At 49.0% G+C, this 23,445-nt stretch overlaps 1 protein-coding gene across 1 annotated transcript; it reads right to left on the bottom strand.

Annotated features, from left to right (window-relative positions):
- Window positions 1-107: 107 nt before the first annotated feature.
- Window positions 108-3,360, bottom strand: LOC308406705 (uncharacterized protein; the record flags this gene model as incomplete). The annotated part of the gene is made up of 5 exons (XM_080897886.1): window positions 108-1,415; window positions 1,748-1,914; window positions 2,357-2,467; window positions 2,841-2,937; window positions 3,206-3,360. 5 exons carry the CDS (start codon window positions 3,358-3,360, stop codon window positions 953-955), a joined length of 993 nt encoding a protein of 330 aa, XP_080754012.1. The 3' UTR covers window positions 108-952.
- Between the last annotated feature and the right edge of the window lie 20,085 nt (window positions 3,361-23,445).

Genomic DNA, 23,445 nt, shown 5'->3' with positions numbered 1-23,445 from the left:
CAACAGCTGATACTCTATGTCCAAAAAGTGACAGGTATCGTTTTATGGAGCAAAAAACTTAAGAGCGCATATTTTATAAATAATACCAACAATTACAAATGCAGACCTTTAATAGTAATAAGTAATCCTTTATTTATAATGCATAGCAATATAAAAATAGTAACATATGAAAATATTACAATGGGCACAGATGAATTTGTATCAAAAACAGCAACCAAGCCAAAGTAATGAATAACACACATAAATAACAACTGCTTGAGAGACCAAACAATTTCTTTTCATCTGTTCCTTGGCAGAAAGTTAAGACAGCTATTCAGCTTTAGGTTTCAATAAACAGAAGTAATGGATGCAGTCCCTTTGAAATGTCACACAAAAGTCTACTTGTGCATATACTTAGCTTTAACTCTTCTCTTTTTTGTTTTGTATTCCAAAAGGTTTTCATTTTCTCCAGAGGATGTCTCTCTTTCAGTGGTTATCGACTGTTCACATTCATTTTCAGACTGTTGGAATGTCGATGCTGGCCGAACGTTTCTTGCTAGAATACAATGGCCTAATTTTGCGTGCATTATCTGTCATCTTTATTTCGTACTGGCATATACTTTTGCCTACTTGTTTTGTTTTTAAGACATTTGTATGCAGTTCATCTATCATTGCAGTAATACCCTCTGGAATGAATGCCCACTGTTTAACTGTGTCTAAAACAGCATTTAGTTTTCCAACTGCATCTTCTGTGCATTTTTTGTCTGTGCTTTCAACTACAGGAGTGTCATTCAAAGTTGATAGAGGACTTTTCAGAGAGTTTTTCATTTGTTTAAAATGGCTACAAGCCACCTTCAGGCAAGCACATGTGTTATAGTGAGAGAACGTACAACAAGTGCACTGAAGTGTTTCAGCCGATGCAAAAAAACACAGATTTCCAAACAAACTTGGCATTTTTATCACTTTCAAGTCCTCACAGTGTACAAAGTAATGCCTTTCTTTCACTGCAATTCTTGCCAAGGTCTGTTTCCATGTTTGGATAGATGTCATTGTCAGCCTCTGCTAATTTTGCAAGTAACACTAGATGCTTGCAAAGAAGTCCTCGTAAGCCATATGTACAGTTGCAGTAGGACTCAACAGGGCAGACATCATACACCATGTCTTCTCTTGACTCAGATGGGACTTGATATGCATTAACTCCATGGCTGTTCTTGACTGTAATTTTAAGAGCCCAACCACTTTCCATCAGTCTTGAAGCAGAGTCTGAAACTTGAGACAAGGTGTCAGCAAACCTGTTTTTCATGCGGCCCACATCTTGCAGGGTTTTTATGACTGAGAAGTAGTCGTCGGCCTTCCCTAGGAGCACTTCAATCAGATCATCCAGACGCCTATTCTTGTAGCCAGATAAAAACTGGTATTTCAGGCGGTGGAAAAATCTGAAAAACAGTTATTTGAAATGATTAGTAACTGTAATTGAAGGAATTTAAAGTTTTAATCAAGACTGTATTCTTTTTTAAAAAATTGGAATACCTATTGCACACGTCTTTTATAAAGGAATGCTCTGTGCCGGTTTAGCTGATTTAGGCAAATCCACCTACTCTGTTTTTTGTTGTGATAACATAAAAAACGCTGCTAGAATTTAAAGGATTTGCCTAAAACCTGTTCTGGCAATGACATGACGAACCTACTCAGTTTAGCCTCTTGGATTAAAGCATAATATCTTTTTTTCAGCAATACAATTGAATGAGGTCAAAATAATAAATCATACCTTTCAATCACATTGTTTGTTTCAGAACGAGCGTGACTGAAGCGACGGCCGTAGTCACACCACATGTGGCCAATGCCTTCCCAGTGCTTCTGAAAATACTGGCACACCAAAGGGTATTGCTTAAATGTCTGGCAGAACTCTGCTGATGTGGCTTTAAAGTCGTCCTCCTAAGAGAATTGGATGCAACAGAATATATTTCAATCCATTTAACAGACCTATTGAAATCTTTAATATTATGTATTGAAGCCCTTTTCCTTTTATTGAATAACATTAAGAATTTTAAGTTATTAATAATATGTCGTGTTTTTGTATTAAGAAGCAATTATTTCTTCCCTTACAATGGCTAGGAAGGAACACTAAACCTATAAGCATATTTGGTTTCAGCATCTGTCTGTGAAAGAATCCCACTCACAAGTTCTACTGCACAGTGGGTGACACAATGATGTTCTGCACAGCTTAAGTACTTGTTTTGATAAGCAAGATAAGAAGCCAGTTTTAGAAATTGTTTCAAAAATCTATTTTGTATCTCTCTGTAACTTTTTTTAGCAACTGAAAGTTATTATGCTCTTAGTGTAATCAAGAAATCAAAATGTGACAAATTACACTTACAGATGTGCAAGCTTTCAGCTTAAAAAAGAAAGAAATGATTTCATTTCTCTTTTGGGTGTTAGAAAGCCCATGGACCCCGGACTCTGATTTTGAAAGCCATCGATTAACAGCCTGTGAATGTAAGAGAAAAAAAGTTAATCTGGAGAGAGAGACAGAGGAGCAGCTGTACAAAAAGCATAAAAGAAAGCTGACGTCCAAAAATAACTTTGTCACTCACTGGACAAGAGGACCTGTGCATTACAGAAATCAACCAGGCAAACATATTTTTAAATGTCAAAAAGAGCTTTGGGAAGCAGCCACCAGAAGATGAGTGCACTGTGGTCTTAAATGGATGGACATAGTCACTCAACATTTTATCCCTTTATATTCATTAACCTGAGTAGGTGAATATCACAATGAGGCAAATCATAACAACAGGACCCTGTTGTAAAAATGTGTTTCAGGTGCATCTTAGACAACGTGAAAAGAAAACAATGTGGTTTACCTGCAAGACATGGTACCAGCATAGAAGGATAGCTGACTCTGGAAAAACCTTCTGCAAAGCATTTATTTCCGCAAAGTCTTTGTCAACCATAAATGCTCTACAGAAAAAAAGAAAACACTAAATGAGATTAAACAGTATGAAAATGTTTTTGCTATCTCAAAGCACCACTTCAATGCCAAATTAAACATTTCAACTCACAAGTAGATATATAAAATACTGCATACAGCCTATAGGAATAACTTTAACAACTGGAAAGGAAAGTTTTTTGCAGCCCATGCTGCAGCTATAGCATTAGATTCTGGCATGTTATAACTTTTTTGAAAAGGAATTATTTCAAAATTAATAGCTGTCAATGTATTATTTACCTCGGGGAAGTTGGGAAATGCTCACAAACTATTCCAAGAACAGTTTCCAGGGTTTTCTGACTTTCGTTGCTGACAATAGCATAGGCCACAGGGACTCCATGCCCATGATCATCTCTTACAACAAGTGTGAATAAGGGACTCATGACGGGGGACATGGACCCGTACAAAGCCGCGTCATATAACGTGCGGAGGGCGGTGAAAGAGGCGAAGCAGCGCTACGGGAGGAAACTAGAGTCACAACTCCAACAGAGTTGTGACTCTGTTGGAGCCTGTGGCGGGGACTAAGGACAATAACGGACTATAAAGCACCAACAACCGGTATGACGAACGCGGCCGTGACTCTGGCAGATGAGCTGAACACTTTCTATGCTCGCTTCGAGGCTGCAGCTAAGGTCTCCAACAATGCTAGTGTTAGCGGCGCTAACGGCTGCAGACAGGAAGATACTGCCAGCACCGGAAACGTGCTCGTCATCTCCGAGCATGAAGTAAGGAGAGCCTTCAAGAGAGTGAACACCAGGAAAGCAGCAGGACCAGACGGCATCCCAGGTCGTATCCTCAGAGACTGCGCATACCAGCTAGCTCCTGTGTTCACTGAGATATTCAACATCTCTTTATCTCAGTCGGTGATCCCCACATGCTTCAAAGAGTCCATCATTGTTCCTGTCCCGAAGAAACCCCACCCTGCTTCTCTCAATGACTATCGCCCTGTAGCCCTCACCTCAGTAGTGATGAAGTGCTTTGAACGCCTGGTCAGAGACTTCATCATTTCTTCTCTACCAGACACACTGGACCCACTACAGTTCGCTTACCGTCCAAATCGTTCCACAGACGATGCCATCTCTCATCTCCTCCACACATCACTCACTCACTTGGACACTAGAAGGGGGAATTATGTTAAAATGCTCTTCATAGACTACAGCTCTGCATTTAACACCATAATTCCCTCCACACTCACCACCAAGCTGGAGCATCTGGGACTCAGCTCATCTATGTGTCAGTGGATCTCCAACTTCCTAACTGGCAGACCACAGGCAGTAAGGATGGGCGGACATGTCTCAGCCTCCACCACTCTCAGCACTGGAGCCCCCCAGGGGTGTGTTCTGAGCCCCCTGCTGTACTCTTTGTACACATATGACTGTGTGGCCACTACCAGCTCCACCACCATCATCAAGTTTGCTGACGACACCGTCGTGGTGGGCCTGATCTCTGATAACAATGAGACGGCCTACCTGAAGGAGATTAGGAATCTGGAGAACTGGTGCCAGAGGAACAACCTCCTTCTAAACGTCAGTAAGACAAAGGAGCTGATAGTGGACTTCAGCACTAAGCAGGAGAGGAACTACCAGACCCCCGTCATCAACGAGTGCCCAGTGGAGAGAGTGGACAGCTTCAAATACCTCGGAGTTCACATCACGCAGGACCTGTCATGGTCCTGTCACATCAACACTGTGGTGAAAAAGGCCCGACAGCGTCTCTACCACCTCAGACGCTTGAGAGACTTCCAACTGCCCTCCAAGGTGCTCAGGAACTTTTACTCGTGCACCATAGAGAGCATCCTGGCGGGAAACATCTTAACCTGGTTCGGGAACAGCACCATGCAGGACAGACGAGCTCTAGAGAGGGTTGTGCGGTCAGCTGAGCGCACCATCCGCTCCGAGCTCCCTGACCTGCACTCAATCTACAGCAGGCGGTGCTGGACCAAGGCCAGGAAGATCGTGAAGGACCTCAGCCATCCCAACAACAGACTGTTCTCTCTGCTGAGGTCAGGAAAGCGATTCCGCTCCCTGAAGACCAACACAGAGAGACTGAGGAGGAGCTTCTTCCCGCAGGCGATACGGTCTCTCAATCACACCACCACACAGTACTGACCCACACATACAGTTCTTACACACACACTGGACTTTCTGGACTTTGGTTTTGCACAACACTGGTCACTATATTCTTCATTTCCGGTTAATACTTGTACAGCTGCTGTTATTGTGTATATATTTATTTATATTTAGATTTCTTCATACATTCTTATATAGTTCTATATTGTGTATTTTGTTGTACAGTTATTTTATTTTCAACTTTAATTTATATATTTTATCTTATTCTTCCCAGTTAAATTTACCCTTCATTCTAATTTGTGTTGTACAGTTATTTCATTTTTAACCTTAATTTATATTTTATTCCTTCCTAGTTAAATTTACCCTTTTTAATTTTTCATATTTATTTCCTATCTTATTCATAGCCTTTTCCTTTTTTGTTTTCTTTAGGTCACGAGCAGTTGTCCAAGCATTTCACTACATATCGTACTGTGTATGACTGTGTACGTGACAAATAAATTTGAATTTGATTTTGAATACTGGTTAACGCAGTGCGTGGTGTCAACAAATACTAACTGTTTTGCATAGTTCTCCATGTTTGATTTCATTACAGGTGTCTGCAAAACAATCATTAGTTCTTGGTCAGATGTGTATGGTTGATAGAAGAGAACATGTTCTTGATGTTTTCCATTAAGTAAGGTATGTACACATTGACTGTCTCCACAGTTAAAGTGCTTCTTCCTCATCATGCAGGTTCTAACACTGTCAATGTCACGTGGTGTGACAAAATGCTCTCTGTTGTGAAGATCTCTGTGTCCATGTTCTTTGGCCCATTTATGACATTCGGTTAGTATGATGGCTGGCTTAGTTCCAAGGGAAAGCAGTTCCTCAATCTTCCTCCTCAAATCACTGGAAATATTGTTGAAATGTGCGTCTTTTGGGTCCGAAGGATCATGCCCATCATGCTTATCATATGTACGCTGCACGATGACTGTGTGGTCTTTCCAACATTTGAGTACTTTAAATGAAACATAGGCCTTACAGCCCACTGCTCTGTAGCTGTTTCGACTTTTTTCCCCAGCTCTGATGCAGTTGAATTTGTAATAGTCTCTTTTCCTGTCTTTACCTGAGGCAACATTTAAACATTTATAATGTCCATGAAGGGTTAATGAGTTCAATTTTTCTAACACAACACTGAATGGGTCCTCCTGGCATTGTGACACATGCACACAAAGTTGTGTGTCTTTTCCAGTTCTTTTTTTTTCGTCATTCAGAACACTTCTTCTAATTATGTCGTCCATTTCTGGTGGAAAAATAACGAAGGTTTAATTAGTCAATATTCATTAATTCATTTTAACTTGTTTTGGGGTTTTTTGCAATACAATGTAAATATTAAATATAATATTAAAAATATATATATATATATAATAATATAAAACAAACAGGGGCTAAAAGAAGCTAAACTTTCATATGGTATGTCTCTGACAACTTTAACATGATGTCCCAGGGACAACATCTACACGATGTCCCAGGGCAACTTCTACATGATGTTCCAGGGACAACATTTACGCGATGTCCCAGGGACAACATTTACGCGATGTCCCAGGGACAACATTTACGCGATGTCCCAGGGACAACATTTACGCGATGTCTCAGGGACAACATTTACGCGATGTCCCAGGGACAACATCTACGCGTTGTCCCAGGGACAACATCTACGCGATGTCCCTGGGACAAATTTGTAAATTTCTGGATTACTGTTAATCTCCATAGAATCAAGAACTCATGTCCAGTTTCACAGCTATGGACCAGTTAATTATGTTTCCAGGTGATAGTTTGATTCATAGATTCAGCACACAACCATAAGTCTAGGCCTTTTAGTCCAGATTCTCTTCACTTATGTTTGTAAAATGATCAGGGAAGCTACTGCAATTTTGCCTGACCCAACCCCCGGGCCACGAAACACCCAAAAAGTTGGGGAACGCTGGTCTAGAGAACACTGGTTAGCTAATGCTGTTGTCAAGTAGCCTATCGCTAGCAAACAAACAGCAAGCCAAGTGAGGAACATATGTATAATGCTTACCGTTTATTAAAGGAAAGTATCCTAAATTGACTTCAAATTCGGCGGACAGGCGAATTGACTTCAAATTCGGCGGACAGGCGGCGGTTTTTCGCTTCTTCACTTGTATTTCGAAATACTCGAAGGCGGGTATTTCGAAGTCGCAAAGGAATGACGTCACAAGAAGGTGATTGGTCACTTGCAATGTTGAACCTGGAACAACATTAATTATGATGATGTGGGAACAATGCTGACACGAGGAAATCAGATCGTCCGTGTAATGTGAATGTCCTCAGCCAACACCACTGGCCCTGGTGTAATGTGGATGGCATCAGCCAGTATCACAGGCCCTAGTGAAATGAGGATGTATCACCCAGCAGCACAGGCCCTGGTGAAATGTGAATGTCGTCAGCCAACACCACAGGCCCTGGTGTGGTCAATATGGCCTCACAGGGAGCATTGTCCCTGGTGTAATGTGGATGGCCTCAGCCAACAACACTTTTTCTGGTGAAATGTGGATGGTATTGGCCAGCACCACAGGCCCTGATGAAATGTGAATGTCCTCAGCCAACACCACTGAAACTGGTGTAATGTGGATGGCATCAGCCATGACCACAGGCCCTTGTGAAATGTAGTTGGCCTCAGCCATGACCACAGGCCCTGGTGAAATGTAAATGTCCTCAGCCTGTAGCACAGGCCCTGTTGTAATGTGGATGGCCTCATCTAACAACACTTGCCCTGTTGAAATGTGGATGGTATTGGCCAGCAGCACAGGCCCTGGTGTAATGTGACTGTCCTCAGCCAGTATCACAGGCCCTGGTGAAATGAGGATGTATCACCCAGCAGCACAGGCCCTGGTGAAATGTGAATGTCCTCAGCCAACACCACTGGCCCTGGTGTAATGTGGATGGCCTCAGCCATGACCACAGGCCCTGGTGAAATGTAGTTGGCCTCAGCCATGACCACATGCCCTGGTGAAATGTAAATGTCCTCAGCCAGTAGCACAGGCCCTGTTGTAATGTGGATGGCCTCATCTAACAACACTGTCCCTGGTGAAACATGGATGGTATTGGTCAGCACCACACACCCTGGTGTAATGTGAATGGCCTTAGCCAACAACACTTGCCCTGTTGAAATGTGGATGGTATTGGCCAGCAGAACAGGCCCTGGTGTAATGTAACTGACCTCAGCCAACACCACTTGCCCTGGTGTAATGTGGATGGCATCAGCCAGTATCACAGGCCCTGGTGAAATGAGGATGTATCACCCAGCAGCACAGGCCCTGGTGTGGTCAATATGGCCTCACAGGGAGCATTGTCCCTGGTGTAATGTGGATGGCCTCAGCCAACAACACTTTATCGGGTGAAATGTGGATGGTATTGGCCAGCACCACAGGCCCTGGCGTAATGTGAATGTCCCCAGCCAACACCACTGGCCTGTTGTGTAATGTGGATGGTATTGGCCAGAACCACAGGCCCTGGTGAAATGTGAATGTCCTCAGCCAACACCACTGGCCCTGGTGTAATGTGGATGGCATCAAGCATTACCACAGGCCCTGGTGAAAAGTAAATGTCCTCAGCCAGTAGCACAGGCCCTGTTGTAATGTGGATGGCCTCGTCTAACAACACTGTCCCTGGTGAAATATGGATGGTATTGGTCAGCACCACACACCCTGACGTAATGTGAATGGCCTTAGCCAACACCACTGGCCCTGGTGAAATGTGCATGATATCTGTCAGCACCCCAGGCCCAGGTGTAATGTGGATGGCATCAACGAGCAGCAGAGGCCCTGGTGGGGTGAAGATGGCCTCACAGGAAGCACTGTCCCTGGTGTAATGTGAATGGTAGAAGCCGGCATCAAAGACCGTGATGTAATGTGAATGGCCTCAGCCACCAACAGTGGCCCTGGTGAAATGTGGTTGATATTGGCCAGCACCACTGGCCCTGGTGTAATGTGGATGGCATCAGCCATGACCACAGGCCCTGGTGAAATGTAGTTGGCCTCAGCCATGACCACAGGCCCTGGTGAAATGTAAATGTCCTCAGCCAGTAGCACAGGCCCTGTTGTAATGTGGATGGCCTCATCTAACAACACTGTCCCTGGTGAAATGTGGATGGTATTGGTCAGCACCACACACCCTGGTGTAATGTGAATGGCCTTAGCCAACAACACTTGCCCTGGTGAAATGTGGATGGTATTGGCCAGCAGCACAGTCCCTGGTGTAATGTGAATGTCCTCAGCCAACACCACTGGCCCTGGTGTAATGTGGATGGCATCAGCCAGTATCACAGGCCCTGGTGTAGTGTGAATGTCCTCAGCCAACACCATTGGCAATGGTGTAATGTGGATGGCATCAGCCAGTATCACAGGCCCTGGTGAAATGAGGATGTATCACACAGCAGCACAGGCCCTGGCGTGGTCAATATGGCCTCACAGGGAGCACTGTCCCTGGTGAAATGTGGATGGCCTCAGCCAGTAGCACAGGCCCTGTTGTAATGTGGATGGCCTCATCTAACAACACTGTCCCTGGGGAAATATGGATGGTATTGGTCAGCACCACACACCCTGGTGTAATGTGAATGGCCTTAGCCAACAACACTTGCCCTGGTGAAATGTGGATGGTATTGGCCAGTAGCACAGGCCCTGGTGTAATGTGAATGTCCTCAGCCAACACCACTGAAACTGGTGTAATGTGGATGGCATCAGCCATGACCACAGGCCCTGGTGAAATGTAGTTGGCCTCAGCCATGACCACAGGCCCTGGTGAAATGTAAATGTCCTCAGCCAGTAGCACAGGCCCTGTTGTAATGTGGATGGCCTCATCTAACAACACAGTCCCTGGTGAAATGTGGATGGTATTGGCCAGCAGCACAGGCCCTGGTGTAATGTGAATGTCCTCAGCCAACACCACTGGCCCTGGTGTAATGTGGATGGCATAAGCCAGTATCACAGGCCCTGGTGAAATGAGGATGTATCACACAGCAGCACAGGCCCTGGTGTGGTCAATATGGCCTCACAAGGAGCACAGGCCCTGGTGTAATGTGGATGGCCTCAGCCAACAACACTGTCCCTGGGGAAATATGGATGGTATTGGTCAGCACCACACACCCTGGTGTAATGTGAATGGCCTTAGCCAACAACACTTGCCCTGGTGAAATGTGGATGGTATTGGCCAGTAGCACAGGCCCTGGTGTAATGTGAATGTCCTCAGCCAACACCACTGAAACTGGTGTAATGTGGATGGCATCAGCCATGACCACAGGCCCTGGTGAAATGTAGTTGGCCTCAGCCATGACCACAGGCCCTGGTGAAATGTAAATGTCCTCAGCCAGTAGCACAGGCCCTGTTGTAATGTGGATGGCCTCATCTAACAACACAGTCCCTGGTGAAATGTGGATGGTATTGGCCAGCAGCACAGGCCCTGGTGTAATGTGAATGTCCTCAGCCAACACCACTGGCCCTGGTGTAATGTGGATGGCATAAGCCAGTATCACAGGCCCTGGTGAAATGAGGATGTATCACACAGCAGCACAGGCCCTGGTGTGGTCAATATGGCCTCACAAGGAGCACAGGCCCTGGTGTAATGTGGATGGCCTCAGCCAACAACACTTTTTCTGGTGAAATGTGGATGGTATTGGCCAGCACCACAGGCCCTGGCGTAATGTGCATGTCCCCAGCCAACACCACTGGCCCTGGTGTAATGTGGATGGTATTGGCCAGCACCACAGGCCCTGGTGAAATGTGAATGTTCTCAGCCAACACCACTGAAACTGGTGTAATGTGGATGGCATCAGCCATGACCACAGGCCCTGGTGAAATGTAGTTGGCCTCAGCCATGACCACATGCCCTGGTGAAATGTAAATGTCCTCAGCCAGTAGCACAGGCCCTGGTGTAATGTGGATGGCCTCATCTAACAACACTGTCCCTGGTGAAATATGGATGGTATTGGTCAGCACCACACACCTTGGTTTAATGTGAATGGCCTTAGCCAACACCACTGGCCCTGGTGAAATGTGCATGATATCTGTCAGCACCCCAGGCCCAGGTGTAATGTGGATGGCATCAACGAGCAGCAGAGGCCCTGGTGGGGTGAAGATTGCCTCACAGGAAGCACTGTCCCTGGTGTAATGTGAATGGTAGAAGCCGGCATCAAAGACCGTGATGTAATGTGAATGGCCTCAGCCAACAACAGTGGCCCTGGTGAAATGTGGTTGATATTGGCCAGCACCACTGGCCCTGGTGTAATGTGGATGGCCTCAGCCATGACCACAGGCCCTGGTGAAATGTAGTTGGCCTCAGCCATGACCACAGGCACTGGTGAAATGTAAATGTCCACAGCCAGTAGCACAGGCCCTGTTGTAATGTGGATGGCCTCATCTAACAACACTGTCCCTGGTGAAACATGGATGGTATTGGTCAGCACCACACACCCTGGTGTAATGTGAATGGCCTTAGCCAACAACACTTGCCCTGTTGAAATGTGGATGGTATTGGCCAGCAGAACAGGCCCTGGTGTAATGTGAATGTCCTCAGCCAACACCACTGGCCCTGGTGTAATGTGGATGGCATCAGCCAGTATCACAGGCCCTGGTGAAATGAGGATGTATCACCCAGCAGCACAGGCCCTGGTGTGGTCAATATGGCCTTACAGGGAGCATTGTCCCTGGTGTAATGTGGATGGCCTCAGCCAACAACACTTGCCCTGGTGAAATGTGGATGGTATTGGCCAGAACCACAGGCCCTGGTGTAATGTGGATGGCATCAGCCATGACCACAGGCCCTGGTGAAATGTAGTTGGCCTCAGCCATGACCACAGGCCCTGGTGAAATGTAAATGTCCTGAGCCAGTAGCACAGGCCCTGTTGTAATGTGGATGGCCTCATCTAACAACACTGTCCCTGGTGAAATGTGGATGGTATTGGCCAGCAGCACAGGCCCTGGTGTAATGTGAATGTCCTCAGCAAACACCACTGGCACTGGTGTAATGTGGATGGCATCAGCCAGTATCACAGGCCCTGGTGAAATGAGGATGTATCACACAGCAGCAAAGGCCCTGGTGTGGTCAATATGGCCTCACAAGGAGCACTGTCCCTGGTGTAATGTGGATGGCCTCAGCCAACAACACTTTTTCTGGTGAAATGTGGATGGTATTGGCCAGCACCACAGGCCCTGGCGTAATGTGCATGTCCCCAGCCAACACCACTGGCCCTGGTGTAATGTGGATGGTATTGGCCAGCACCACAGGCCCTGGTGAAATGTGAATGTCCTCAGCCAACACCACTGGCCCTGGTGTAATGTGGATGGCATCAGCCATGACCACAGGCCCTGGTGAAATGTAGTTGGCCTCAGCCATGACCACATGCCCTGGTGAAATGTAAATGTCCTCAGCCAGTAGCACAGGCCCTGGTGTAATGTGGATGGCCTCATCTAACAACACTGTCCCTGGTGAAATATGGATGGTATTGGTCAGCACCACACACCTTGGTGTAATGTGAATGGCCTTAGCCAACACCACTGGCCCTGGTGAAATGTGCATGATATCTGTCAGCACCCCAGGCCCAGGTGTAATGTGGATGGCATCAACGAGCAGCAGAGGCCCTGGTGGGGTGAAGATGGCCTCACAGGAAGCACTGTCCCTGGTGTAATGTGAATGGTAGAAGCCGGCATCAAAGACCGTGATGTAATGTGAATGTCCTCAGCCAACACCACTGGCACTGGTGTAATGTGGATGGCATAAGCCAGTATCACAGGCCCTGGTGAAATGAGGATGTATCACACAGCAGCACAGGCCCTGGCGTGGTCAATATGGCCTCACAGGGAGCACTGTCCCTGGTGTAATGTGGATGGCCTCAGCCAACAACACTTTTTCTGGTGAAATGTGGATGGTATTGGCCAGCACCACAGGCCCTGGTGAAATGTGAATGTCCCCAGCCAACACCACTGGCCCTGGTGTAATGTGGATGGCATCAGCCATGACCACAAGCCCTGGTGAAATGTAGTTGGCCTCGGCCATGACCACAGGCCCTGGTCAAATGTAAATGTCCTCAGCCAGTAGCACAGGCCCTGGTGTAATGTGGATGGCCTCATCTAACAACACTGTCCCTGGTGAAATATGGATGGTATTGGTCAGCACCACACACCCTGGGGTAATGTAAATGGTAGAAGCCGGCATCAAAGACCGTGATTTAATGTGAATGGCCTCAGCCAACAACAGTGGCCCTGGTGAAATGTGGTTGATATTGGCCAGCACCACTGAAACTGGTGTAATGTGGATGGCATCAGCCATGATCACAGGCCCTGGTGAAATGTAGTTGGCCTCAGGCATGACCACAGGCCCTGGTGAAATGTAAATGTCCTCAGCCAGTAGCACAGGCCCTGTTGTAATGTGGATGGCCTCATCTAACAACACTGTCCCTGGTGAAATATGGATGGTATTGGTCAGCACCACACACCCTGGTGTAATGTGAATGGCCTCATCTAACAACACTTGCCCTGGTGAAATGTGGATGGTATTGGCCAGCAGCACAGGCCCTGGTGTAATGTGAATGTCCTCAGCCAACACCACTGGCACTGGTGTAATGTGGATGGCATAAGCCAGTATCACAAGCCCTGGTGATATGAGGATGTATCACACAGCAGCACAGGCCCTGGCGTGGTCAATATGGCCTCACAGGGAGCACTGTCCCTGGTGTAATGTGGATGGCCTCAGCCAACAACACTTGCCCTGGTGAAATGTGGATGGTATTGGCCAGCACCACAGGCCCTGGTGAAATGTGAATGTCCCCAGCCAACACCACTGGCCCTGGTGTAATGTGGATGGCATCAGCCATGACCACAAGCCCTGGTGAAATGTAGTTGGCCTCGGCCATGACCACAGGCCCTGGTCAAATGTAAATGTCCTCAGCCAGTAGCACAGGCCCTGGTGTAATGTGGATGGCCTCATCTAACAACACTGTCCCTGGTGAAATATGGATGGTATTGGTCAGCACCACACACCTTGGTGTAATGTGAATGGCCTTAGCCAACACCACGGGCCCTGGTGAAATGTGCATGATATCTGTCAGCACCCCAGGCCCAGGTGTAATGTGGATGGCATCAACGAGCAGCAGAGGCCCTGGTGGGGTGAAGATGGCCTCACAGGAAGCACTGTCCCTGGTGTAATGTGAATGGTAGAAGCCGGCATCAAAGACCGTGATGTAATGTGAATGGCCTCAGCCAACAACAGTGGCCCTTGTGAAATGTGGTTGATATTGGCCAGCACCACTGGCCCTGGTGTAATGTGAATGTCCTAAGCCAGTAGCACAGGCCCTTGCGAATTCTGGATGTCATCAGCCAGCAACACAAGCCCTGGTGAAATATGGATGGTATCATCGAGTAGCACAGGCCCTGGTGTAATGTGAATGGTAGAAGCCGGCATCAAAGACCGTGATTTAATGTGAATGGCCTCAGCCAACAACAGTGGCCCTGGTGAAATGTGGTTGATATTGGCCAGCACCACTGGCCCTGGTGTAATGTGGATGGCATCAGCCATGACCACAGGCCCTGGTGTAATGTGAATGTCCTCAGCCAACACCACTGGCCCTGGTGTAATGTGGATGGCATAAGCCAGTATCACAGGCCCTGGTGAAATGAGGATGTATCACACAGCAGCACAGGCCCTGGCGTGGTCAATATGGCCTCACAGGGAGCACTGTCCCTGGTGTAATGTGGATGGCCTCAGCCAACAACACTTGCCCTGGTGAAATGTGGATGGTATTGGCCAGCACCACAGGCCCTGGTTTAATGTGAATGTCCTCAGCCAACACCACTGGCACTGGTGTAATGTGGATGGCATAAGCCAGTATCACAGGCCCTGGTGAAATGAGGATGTATCACACAGCAGCACAGGCCCTGGCGTGGTCAATATGGCCTCACAGGGAGCACTGTCCCTGGTGTAATGTGGATGGCCTCAGCCAACAACACTTTTTCTGGTGAAATGTGGATGGTATTGGCCAGCACCACAGGCCCTGGTGAAATGTGAATGTCCCCAGCCAACACCACTGGCCCTGGTGTAATGTGGATGGCATCAGCCATGACCACAAGCCCTGGTGAAATGTAGTTGGCCTCGGCCATGACCACAGGCCCTGGTCAAATGTAAATGTCCTAAGCCAGTAGCACAGGCCCTGGTGTAATGTGGATGGCCTCATCTAACAACACTGTCCCTGGTGAAATATGGATGGTATTGGTCAGCACCACACACCCTGGTGTAATGTGAATGGCCTCATCTAACAACACTTGCCCTGGTGAAATGTGGATGGTATTGGCCAGCAGCACAGGCCCTGGTGTAATGTGAATGTCCTCAGCCAACACCACTGGCCCTGGTGTAATGTGGATGGCATAAGCCAGTATCACAGGCCCTGGTGAAATGAGGATGTATCACACAGCAGCACAGGCCCTGGCGTGGTCAATATGGCCTCACAGGGAGCACTGTCCCTGGTGTAATGTGGATGGCCTCAGCCAACAACACTTGCCCTGGTGAAATGTGGATGGTATTGGCCAGCACCACAGGCCCTGGTTTAATGTGAATGTCCTAAGCCAACACCACTGGCACTGGTGTAATGTGGATGGCATAAGCCAGTATCACAGGCCCTGGTGAAATGAGGATGTATCACACAGCAGCACAGGCCCTGGCGTGGTCAATATGGCCTCACAGGGAGCACTGTCCCTGGTGTAATGTGGATGGCCTCAGCCAACAACACTTTTTCTGGTGAAATGTGGATGGTATTGGCCAGCACCACAGGCCCTGGTGAAATGTGAATGTCCCCAGCCAACACCACTGGCCCTGGTGTAATGTGGATGGCATCAGCCATGACCACAAGCCCTGGTGAAATGTAGTTGGCCTCGGCCATGACCACAGGCCCTGGTCAAATGTAAATGTCCTAAGCCAGTAGCACAGGCCCTGGTGTAATGTGGATGGCCTCATCTAACAACACTGTCCCTGGTGAAATATGGATGGTATTGGTCAGCACCACACACCCTGGTGTAATGTGAATGGCCTCATCTAACAACACTTGCCCTGGTGAAATGTGGATGGTATTGGCCAGCAGCACAGGCCCTGGTGTAATGTGAATGTCCTCAGCCAACACCACTGGCACTGGTGTAATGTGGATGGCATAAGCCAGTATCACAGGCCCTGGTGAAATGAGGATGTATCACGCAGCAGCACAGGCCCTGGCGTGGTCAATATGGCCTCACAGGGAGCACATGCCCTGGTGTAATGTGAATGGCCTCAGCCAACACCACTGGCCCTGGTGTAATGTGGATGGCATCAGCCATGACCACAAGCCCTGGTGAAATGTAGTTGGCCTCGGCCATGACCACAGGCCCTGGTCAAATGTAAATGTCCTCAGCCAGTAGCACAGGCCCTGGTGTAATGTGGATGGCCTCATCTAACAACACTGTCCCTGGTGAAATATGGATGGTATTGGTCAGCACCACACACCTTGGTGTAATGTGAATGGCCTTAGCCAACACCATTGGCCCTGGTGAAATGTGCATGATATCTGTCAGCACCCCAGGCCCAGGTGTAATGTGGATGGCATCAACGAGCAGCAGAGGCCCTGGTGGGGTGAAGATGGCCTCACAGGAAGCACTGTCCCTGGTGTAATGTGAATGGTAGAAGCCGGCATCAAAGAGCGTGATGTAATGTGAATGGCCTCAGCCAAGAACAGTGGCCCTGGTGAAATTTGGTTGATATTGGCCAGCACCACTGGCCCTGGTGTAATGTGGATGGCATCAGCCATGACCACAGGCCCTGGTGAAATGTAGTTGGCCTCAGGCATGACCACAGGCCCTGGTCAAATGTAAATGTCCTCAGCCAGTAGCACAGGCCCTGTTGTAATGTGGATGGCCTCATCTAACAACACTGTCCCTGGTGAAATATGGATGGTATTGGTCAGCACCACACACCCTGGTGTAATGTGAATGGCCTCATCTAACAACACTTGCCCTGGTGAAATGTGGATGGTATTGGCCAGCAGCACAGGCCCTGGTGTAATGTGAATGTCCTCAGCCAACACCACTGGCACTGGTGTAATGTGGATGGCATAAGCCAGTATCACAGGCCCTGGTGAAATGAGGATGTATCACACAGCAGCACAGGCCCTGGCGTGGTCAATATGGCCTCACAGGGAGCACCGTCCCTGGTGTAATGTGGATGGCCTCAGCCAACAACACTTGCCCTGGTGAAATGTGGATGGTATTGGCCAACACCACTGGCCCTGGTGTAATGTGGATGCCATCAGCCATGACCACAAGCCCTGGTGAAATGTAGTTGGCCTCGGCCATGACCACAGGCCCTGGTCAAATGTAAATGTCCTCAGCCAGTAGCACAGGCCCTGGTGTAATGTGGATGGCCTCATCTAAATACACTGTCCCTGGTGAAATATGGATGGTATTGGTCAGCACCACACACCTTGGTGTAATGTGAATGGCCTTAGCCAACACCACGGGCCCTGGTGAAATGTGCATGATATCTGTCAGCACCCCAGGCCCAGGTGTAATGTGGATGGCATCAACGAGCAGCAGAGGCCCTGGTGGGGTGAAGATGGCCTCACAGGAAGCACTGTCCCTGGTGTAATGTGAATGGTAGAAGCCGGCATCAAAGACCGTGATGTAATGTGAATGGCCTCAGCCAACAACAGTGGCCCTTGTGAAATGTGGTTGATATTGGCCAGCACCACTGGCCCTGGTGTAATGTGAATGTCCTAAGCCAGTAGCACAGGCCCTTGCGAATTGTGGATGTCATCAGCTAGCAACACAAGCCCTGGTGAAATGTGGATGGTATCATCGAGTAGCACAGGCCCTGGTGTAATGTGAATGGTAGAAGCCGGCATCAAAGACCGTGATTTAATGTGAATGGCCTCAGCCAACAACAGTGGACCTGGTGAAATGTGGTTGATATTGGCCAGCACCACTGGCCCTGGTGTAATGTGGATGGCATCAGCCATGACCACAGGCCCTGGTGAAATGTAAATGTCCTCGGCCAGTAGCACAGGCCCTGGTGTAATGTGGATGGCCTCATCTAACAACACTGTCCCTGGTGAAATATGGATGGTATTGGTCAGCACCACACACCTTGGTGTAATGTGAATGGCCTTAGCCAACACCACGGGCCCTGGTGAAATGTGCATGATATCTGTCAGCACCCCAGGCCCAGGTGTAATGTGGATGGCATCAACGAGCAGCAGAGGCCCTGGTGGGGTGAAGATGGCCTCACAGGAAGCACTGTCCCTGGTGTAATGTGAATGGTAGAAGCCGGCATCAAAGACCGTGATGTAATGTGAATGGCCTCAGCCAACAACAGTGGCCCTGGTGAAATGTGGTTGATATTGGCCAGCACCACTGGCCCTGGTGTAATGTGGATGGCATCAGCCATGACCACAGGCCCTGGTGAAATGTAGTTGGCCTCAGGCATGACCACAGGCCCTGGTCAAATGTAAATGTCCTCAGCCAGTAGCACAGGCCCTGTTGTAATGTGGATGGCCTCATCTAACAACACTGTCCCTGGTGAAATATGGATGGTATTGGTCAGCACCACACACCCTGGTGTAATGTGAATGGCCTAATCTAACAACACTTGCCCTGGTGAAATGTGGATGGTATTGGCCAGCAGCACAGGCCCTGGTGTAATGTGAATGTCCTCAGCCAACACCACTGGCCCTGATGTAATGTGGATGGCATAAGCCAGTATCACAGGCCCTGGTGAAATGAGGATGTATCACACAGCAGCACAGGCCCTGGCGTGGTCAATATGGCCTCACAGGGAGCACTGTCCCTGGTGTAATGTGGATGGCCTCAGCCAACAACACTTGCCCTGGTGAAATGTGGATGGTATTGGCCAGCACCACAGGCCCTGGTGTAATGTGAATGTCCTCAGCCAACACCACTGGCCCTGGTGTAATGTGGATGGCATCAGCCATGACCACAAGCCCTGGTGAAATGTAGTTGGCCTCGGCCATGACCACAGGCCCTGGTCAAATGTAAATGTCCTCAGCCAGTAGCACAGGCCCTGGTGTAATGTGGATGGCCTCATCTAACAACACTGTCCCTGGTGAAATATGGATGGTATTGGTCAGCACCACACACCTTGGTGTAATGTGAATGGCCTTAGCCAACACCATTGGCCCTGGTGAAATGTGCATGATATCTGTCAGCACCCCAGGCCCAGGTGTAATGTGGATGGCATCAACGAGCAGCAGAGGCCCTGGTGGGGTGAAGATGGCCTCACAGGAAGCACTGTCCCTGGTGTAATGTGAATGGTAGAAGCCGGCATCAAAGACCGTGATGTAATGTGAATGGCCTCAGCCAACAACAGTGGCCCTGGTGAAATGTGGTTGATATTGGCCAGCACCACTGGCCCTGGTGTAATGTGGATGGCATCAGCCATGACCACAGGCCCTGGTGAAATGTAGTTGGCCTCAGGCATGACCACAGGCCCTGGTGAAATGTAAATGTCCTCAGCCAGTAGCACAGGCCCTGTTGTAATGTGGATGGCCTCATCTAACAACACTGTCCCTGGTGAAATATGGATGGTATTGGTCAGCACCACACACCCTGGTGTAATGTGAATGGCCTCATCTAACAACACTTGCCCTGGTGAAATGTGGATGGTATTAGCCAGCAGCACAGGCCCTGGTGTAATGTGAATGTCCTCAGCCAACACCACTGGCACTGGTGTAATGTGGATGGCATAAGCCAGTATCACAGGCCCTGGTGAAATGAGGATGTATCACACAGCAGCACAGGCCCTGGCGTGGTCAATATGGCCTCACAGGGAGCACTGTCCCTGGTGTAATGTGGATGGCCTCAGCCAACAACACTTTTTCTGGTGAAATGTGGATGGTATTGGCCAGCACCACAGGCCCTGGTGAAATGTGAATGTCCCCAGCCAACACCACTGGCCCTGGTGTAATGTGGATGGCATCAGCCATGACCACAAGCCCTGGTGAAATGTAGTTGGCCTCGGCCATGACCACAGGCCCTGGTCAAATGTAAATGTCCTAAGCCAGTAGCACAGGCCCTGGTGTAATGTGGATGGCCTCATCTAACAACACTGTCCCTGGTGAAATATGGATGGTATTGGTCAGCACCACACACCCTGGTGTAATGTGAATGGCCTCATCTAACAACACTTGCCCTGGTGAAATGTGGATGGTATTGGCCAGCAGCACAGGCCCTGGTGTAATGTGAATGTCCTCAGCCAACACCACTGGCACTGGTGTAATGTGGATGGCATAAGCCAGTATCACAGGCCCTGGTGAAATGAGGATGTATCACACAGCAGCACAGGCCCTGGCGTGGTCAATATGGCCTCACAGGGAGCACTGTCCCTGGTGTAATGTGAATGGCCTCAGCCAACACCACTGGCCCTGGTGTAATGTGGATGCCATCAGCCATGACCACAAGCCCTGGTGAAATGTAGTTGGCCTCGGCCATGACCACAGGCCCTGGTCAAATGTAAATGTCCTCAGCCAGTAGCACAGGCCCTGGTGTAATGTGGATGGCCTCATCTAACAACACTGTCCCTGGTGAAATATGGATGGTATTGGTCAGCACCACACACCTTGGTGTAATGTGAATGGCCTTAGCCAACACCATTGGCCCTGGTGAAATGTGCATGATATCTGTCAGCACCCCAGGCCCAGGTGTAATGTGGATGGCATCAACGAGCAGCAGAGGCCCTGGTGGGGTGAAGATGGCCTCACAGGAAGCACTGTCCCTGGTGTAATGTGAATGGTAGAAGCCGGCATCAAAGAGCGTGATGTAATGTGAATGGCCTCAGCCAACAACAGTGGCCCTGGTGAAATTTGGTTGATATTGGCCAGCACCACTGGCCCTGGTGTAATGTGGATGGCATCAGCCATGACCACAGGCCCTGGTGAAATGTAGTTGGCCTCAGGCATGACCACAGGCCCTGGTCAAATGTAAATGTCCTCAGCCAGTAGCACAGGCCCTGTTGTAATGTGGATGGCCTCATCTAACAACACTGTCCCCGGTGAAATATGGATGGTATTGGTCAGCACCACACACCCTTGTGTAATGTGAATGGCCTCATCTAACAACACTTGCCCTGGTGAAATGTGGATGGTATTGGCCAGCAGCACAGGCCCTGGTGTAATGTGAATGTCCTCAGCCAACACCACTGGCACTGGTGTAATGTGGATGGCATAAGCCAGTATCACAGGCCCTGGTGAAATGAGGATGTATCACACAGCAGCACAGGCCCTGGCGTGGTCAATATGGCCTCACAGGGAGCACCGTCCCTGGTGTAATGTGGATGGCCTCAGCCAACAACACTTGCCCTGGTGAAATGTGGATGGTATTGGCCAACACCACTGGCCCTGGTGTAATGTGGATGGCATCAGCCATGACCACAAGCCCTGGTGAAATGTAGTTGGCCTCGGCCATGACCACAGGCCCTGGTCAAATGTAAATGTCCTCAGCCAGTAGCACAGGCCCTGGTGTAATGTGGATGGCCTCATCTAAATACACTGTCCCTGGTGAAATATGGATGGTATTGGTCAGCACCACACACCTTGGTGTAATGTGAATGGCCTTAGCCAACACCACGGGCCCTGGTGAAATGTGCATGATATCTGTCAGCACCCCAGGCCCAGGTGTAATATGGATGGCATCAACGAGCAGCAGAGGCCCTGGTGGGGTGAAGATGGCCTCACAGGAAGCACTGTCCCTGGTGTAATGTGAATGGTAGAAGCCGGCATCAAAGACCGTGATGTAATGTGAATGGCCTCAGCCAACAACAGTGGCCCTTGTGAAATGTGGTTGATATTGGCCAGCACCACTGGCCCTGGTGTAATGTGAATGTCCTAAGCCAGTAGCACAGGCCCTTGCGAATTGTGGATGTCATCAGCTAGCAACACAAGCCCTGGTGAAATGTGGATGGTATCATCGAGTAGCACAGGCCCTGGTGTAATGTGAATGGTAGAAGCCGGCATCAAAGACCGTGATTTAATGTGAATGGCCTCAGCCAACAACAGTGGACCTGGTGAAATGTGGTTGATATTGGCCAGCACCACTGGCCCTGGTGTAATGTGGATGGCATCAGCCATGACCACAGGCCCTGGTGAAATGTAGTTGGCCTCAGCCATGACCACATGCCCTGGTGAAATGTAAATGTCCTCGGCCAGTAGCACAGGCCCTGGTGTAATGTGGATGGCCTCATCTAACAACACTGTCCCTGGTGAAATATGGATGGTATTGGTCAGCACCACACACCTTGGTGTAATGTGAATGGCCTTAGCCAACACCACGGGCCCTGGTGAAATGTGCATGATATCTGTCATCACCCCAGGCCCAGGTGTAATGTGGATGGCATCAACGAGCAGCAGAGGCCCTGGTGGGGTGAAGATGGCCTCACAGGAAGCACTGTCCCTGGTGTAATGTGAATGGTAGAAGCCGGCATCAAAGACCGTGATGTAATGTGAATGGCCTCAGCCAACAACAGTGGCCCTGGTGAAATGTGGTTGATATTGGCCAGCACCACTGGCCCTGGTGTAATGTGGATGGCATCAGCCATGACCACAGGCCCTGGTGAAATGTAGTTGGCCTCAGGCATGACCACAGGCCCTGGTCAAATGTAAATGTCCTCAGCCAGTAGCACAGGCCCTGTTGTAATGTGGATGGCCTCATCTAACAACACTGTCCCTGGTGAAATATGGATGGTATTGGTCAGCACCACACACCCTGGTGTAATGTGAATGGCCTAATCTAACAACACTTGCCCTGGTGAAATGTGGATGGTATTGGCCAGCAGCACAGGCCCTGGTGTAATGTGAATGTCCTCAGCCAACACCACTGGCCCTGATGTAATGTGGATGGCATAAGCCAGTATCACAGGCCCTGGTGAAATGAGGATGTATCACACAGCAGCACAGGCCCTGGCGTGGTCAATATGGCCTCACAGGGAGCACTGTCCCTGGTGTAATGTGGATGGCCTCAGCCAACAACACTTGCCCTGGTGAAATGTGGATGGTATTGGCCAGCACCACAGGCCCTGGTGTAATGTGAATGTCCTCAGCCAACACCACTGGCACTGGTGTAATGTGGATGGCATAAGCCAGTATCACAGTCCCTGGTGAAATGAGGATGTATAACACAGCAGCACAGGCCCTGGCGTGGTCAATATGGCCTCACAGGGAGCACTGTCCCTGGTGTAATGTGGATGGCCTCAGCCAACAACACTTTTTCTGGTGAAATGTGGATGGTATTGGCCAGCACCACAGGCCCTGGTGAAATGTGAATGTCCCCAGCCAACACCACTGGCCCTGGTGTAATGTGGATGGCATCAGCCATGACCACAAGCCCTGGTGAA

The sequence above is a fragment of the Rhamphochromis sp. 'chilingali' genome (genome assembly GCF_963969265.1).
Source record: "Rhamphochromis sp. 'chilingali' genome assembly, chromosome: 12".
In the NCBI taxonomy this organism is placed as follows: Eukaryota; Metazoa; Chordata; class Actinopteri; order Cichliformes; family Cichlidae; genus Rhamphochromis; species Rhamphochromis sp. 'chilingali'.
The sequence above is the reverse complement of the archived record's forward strand: the minus strand, read 5'-3'. Positions and strand labels throughout refer to the sequence as shown.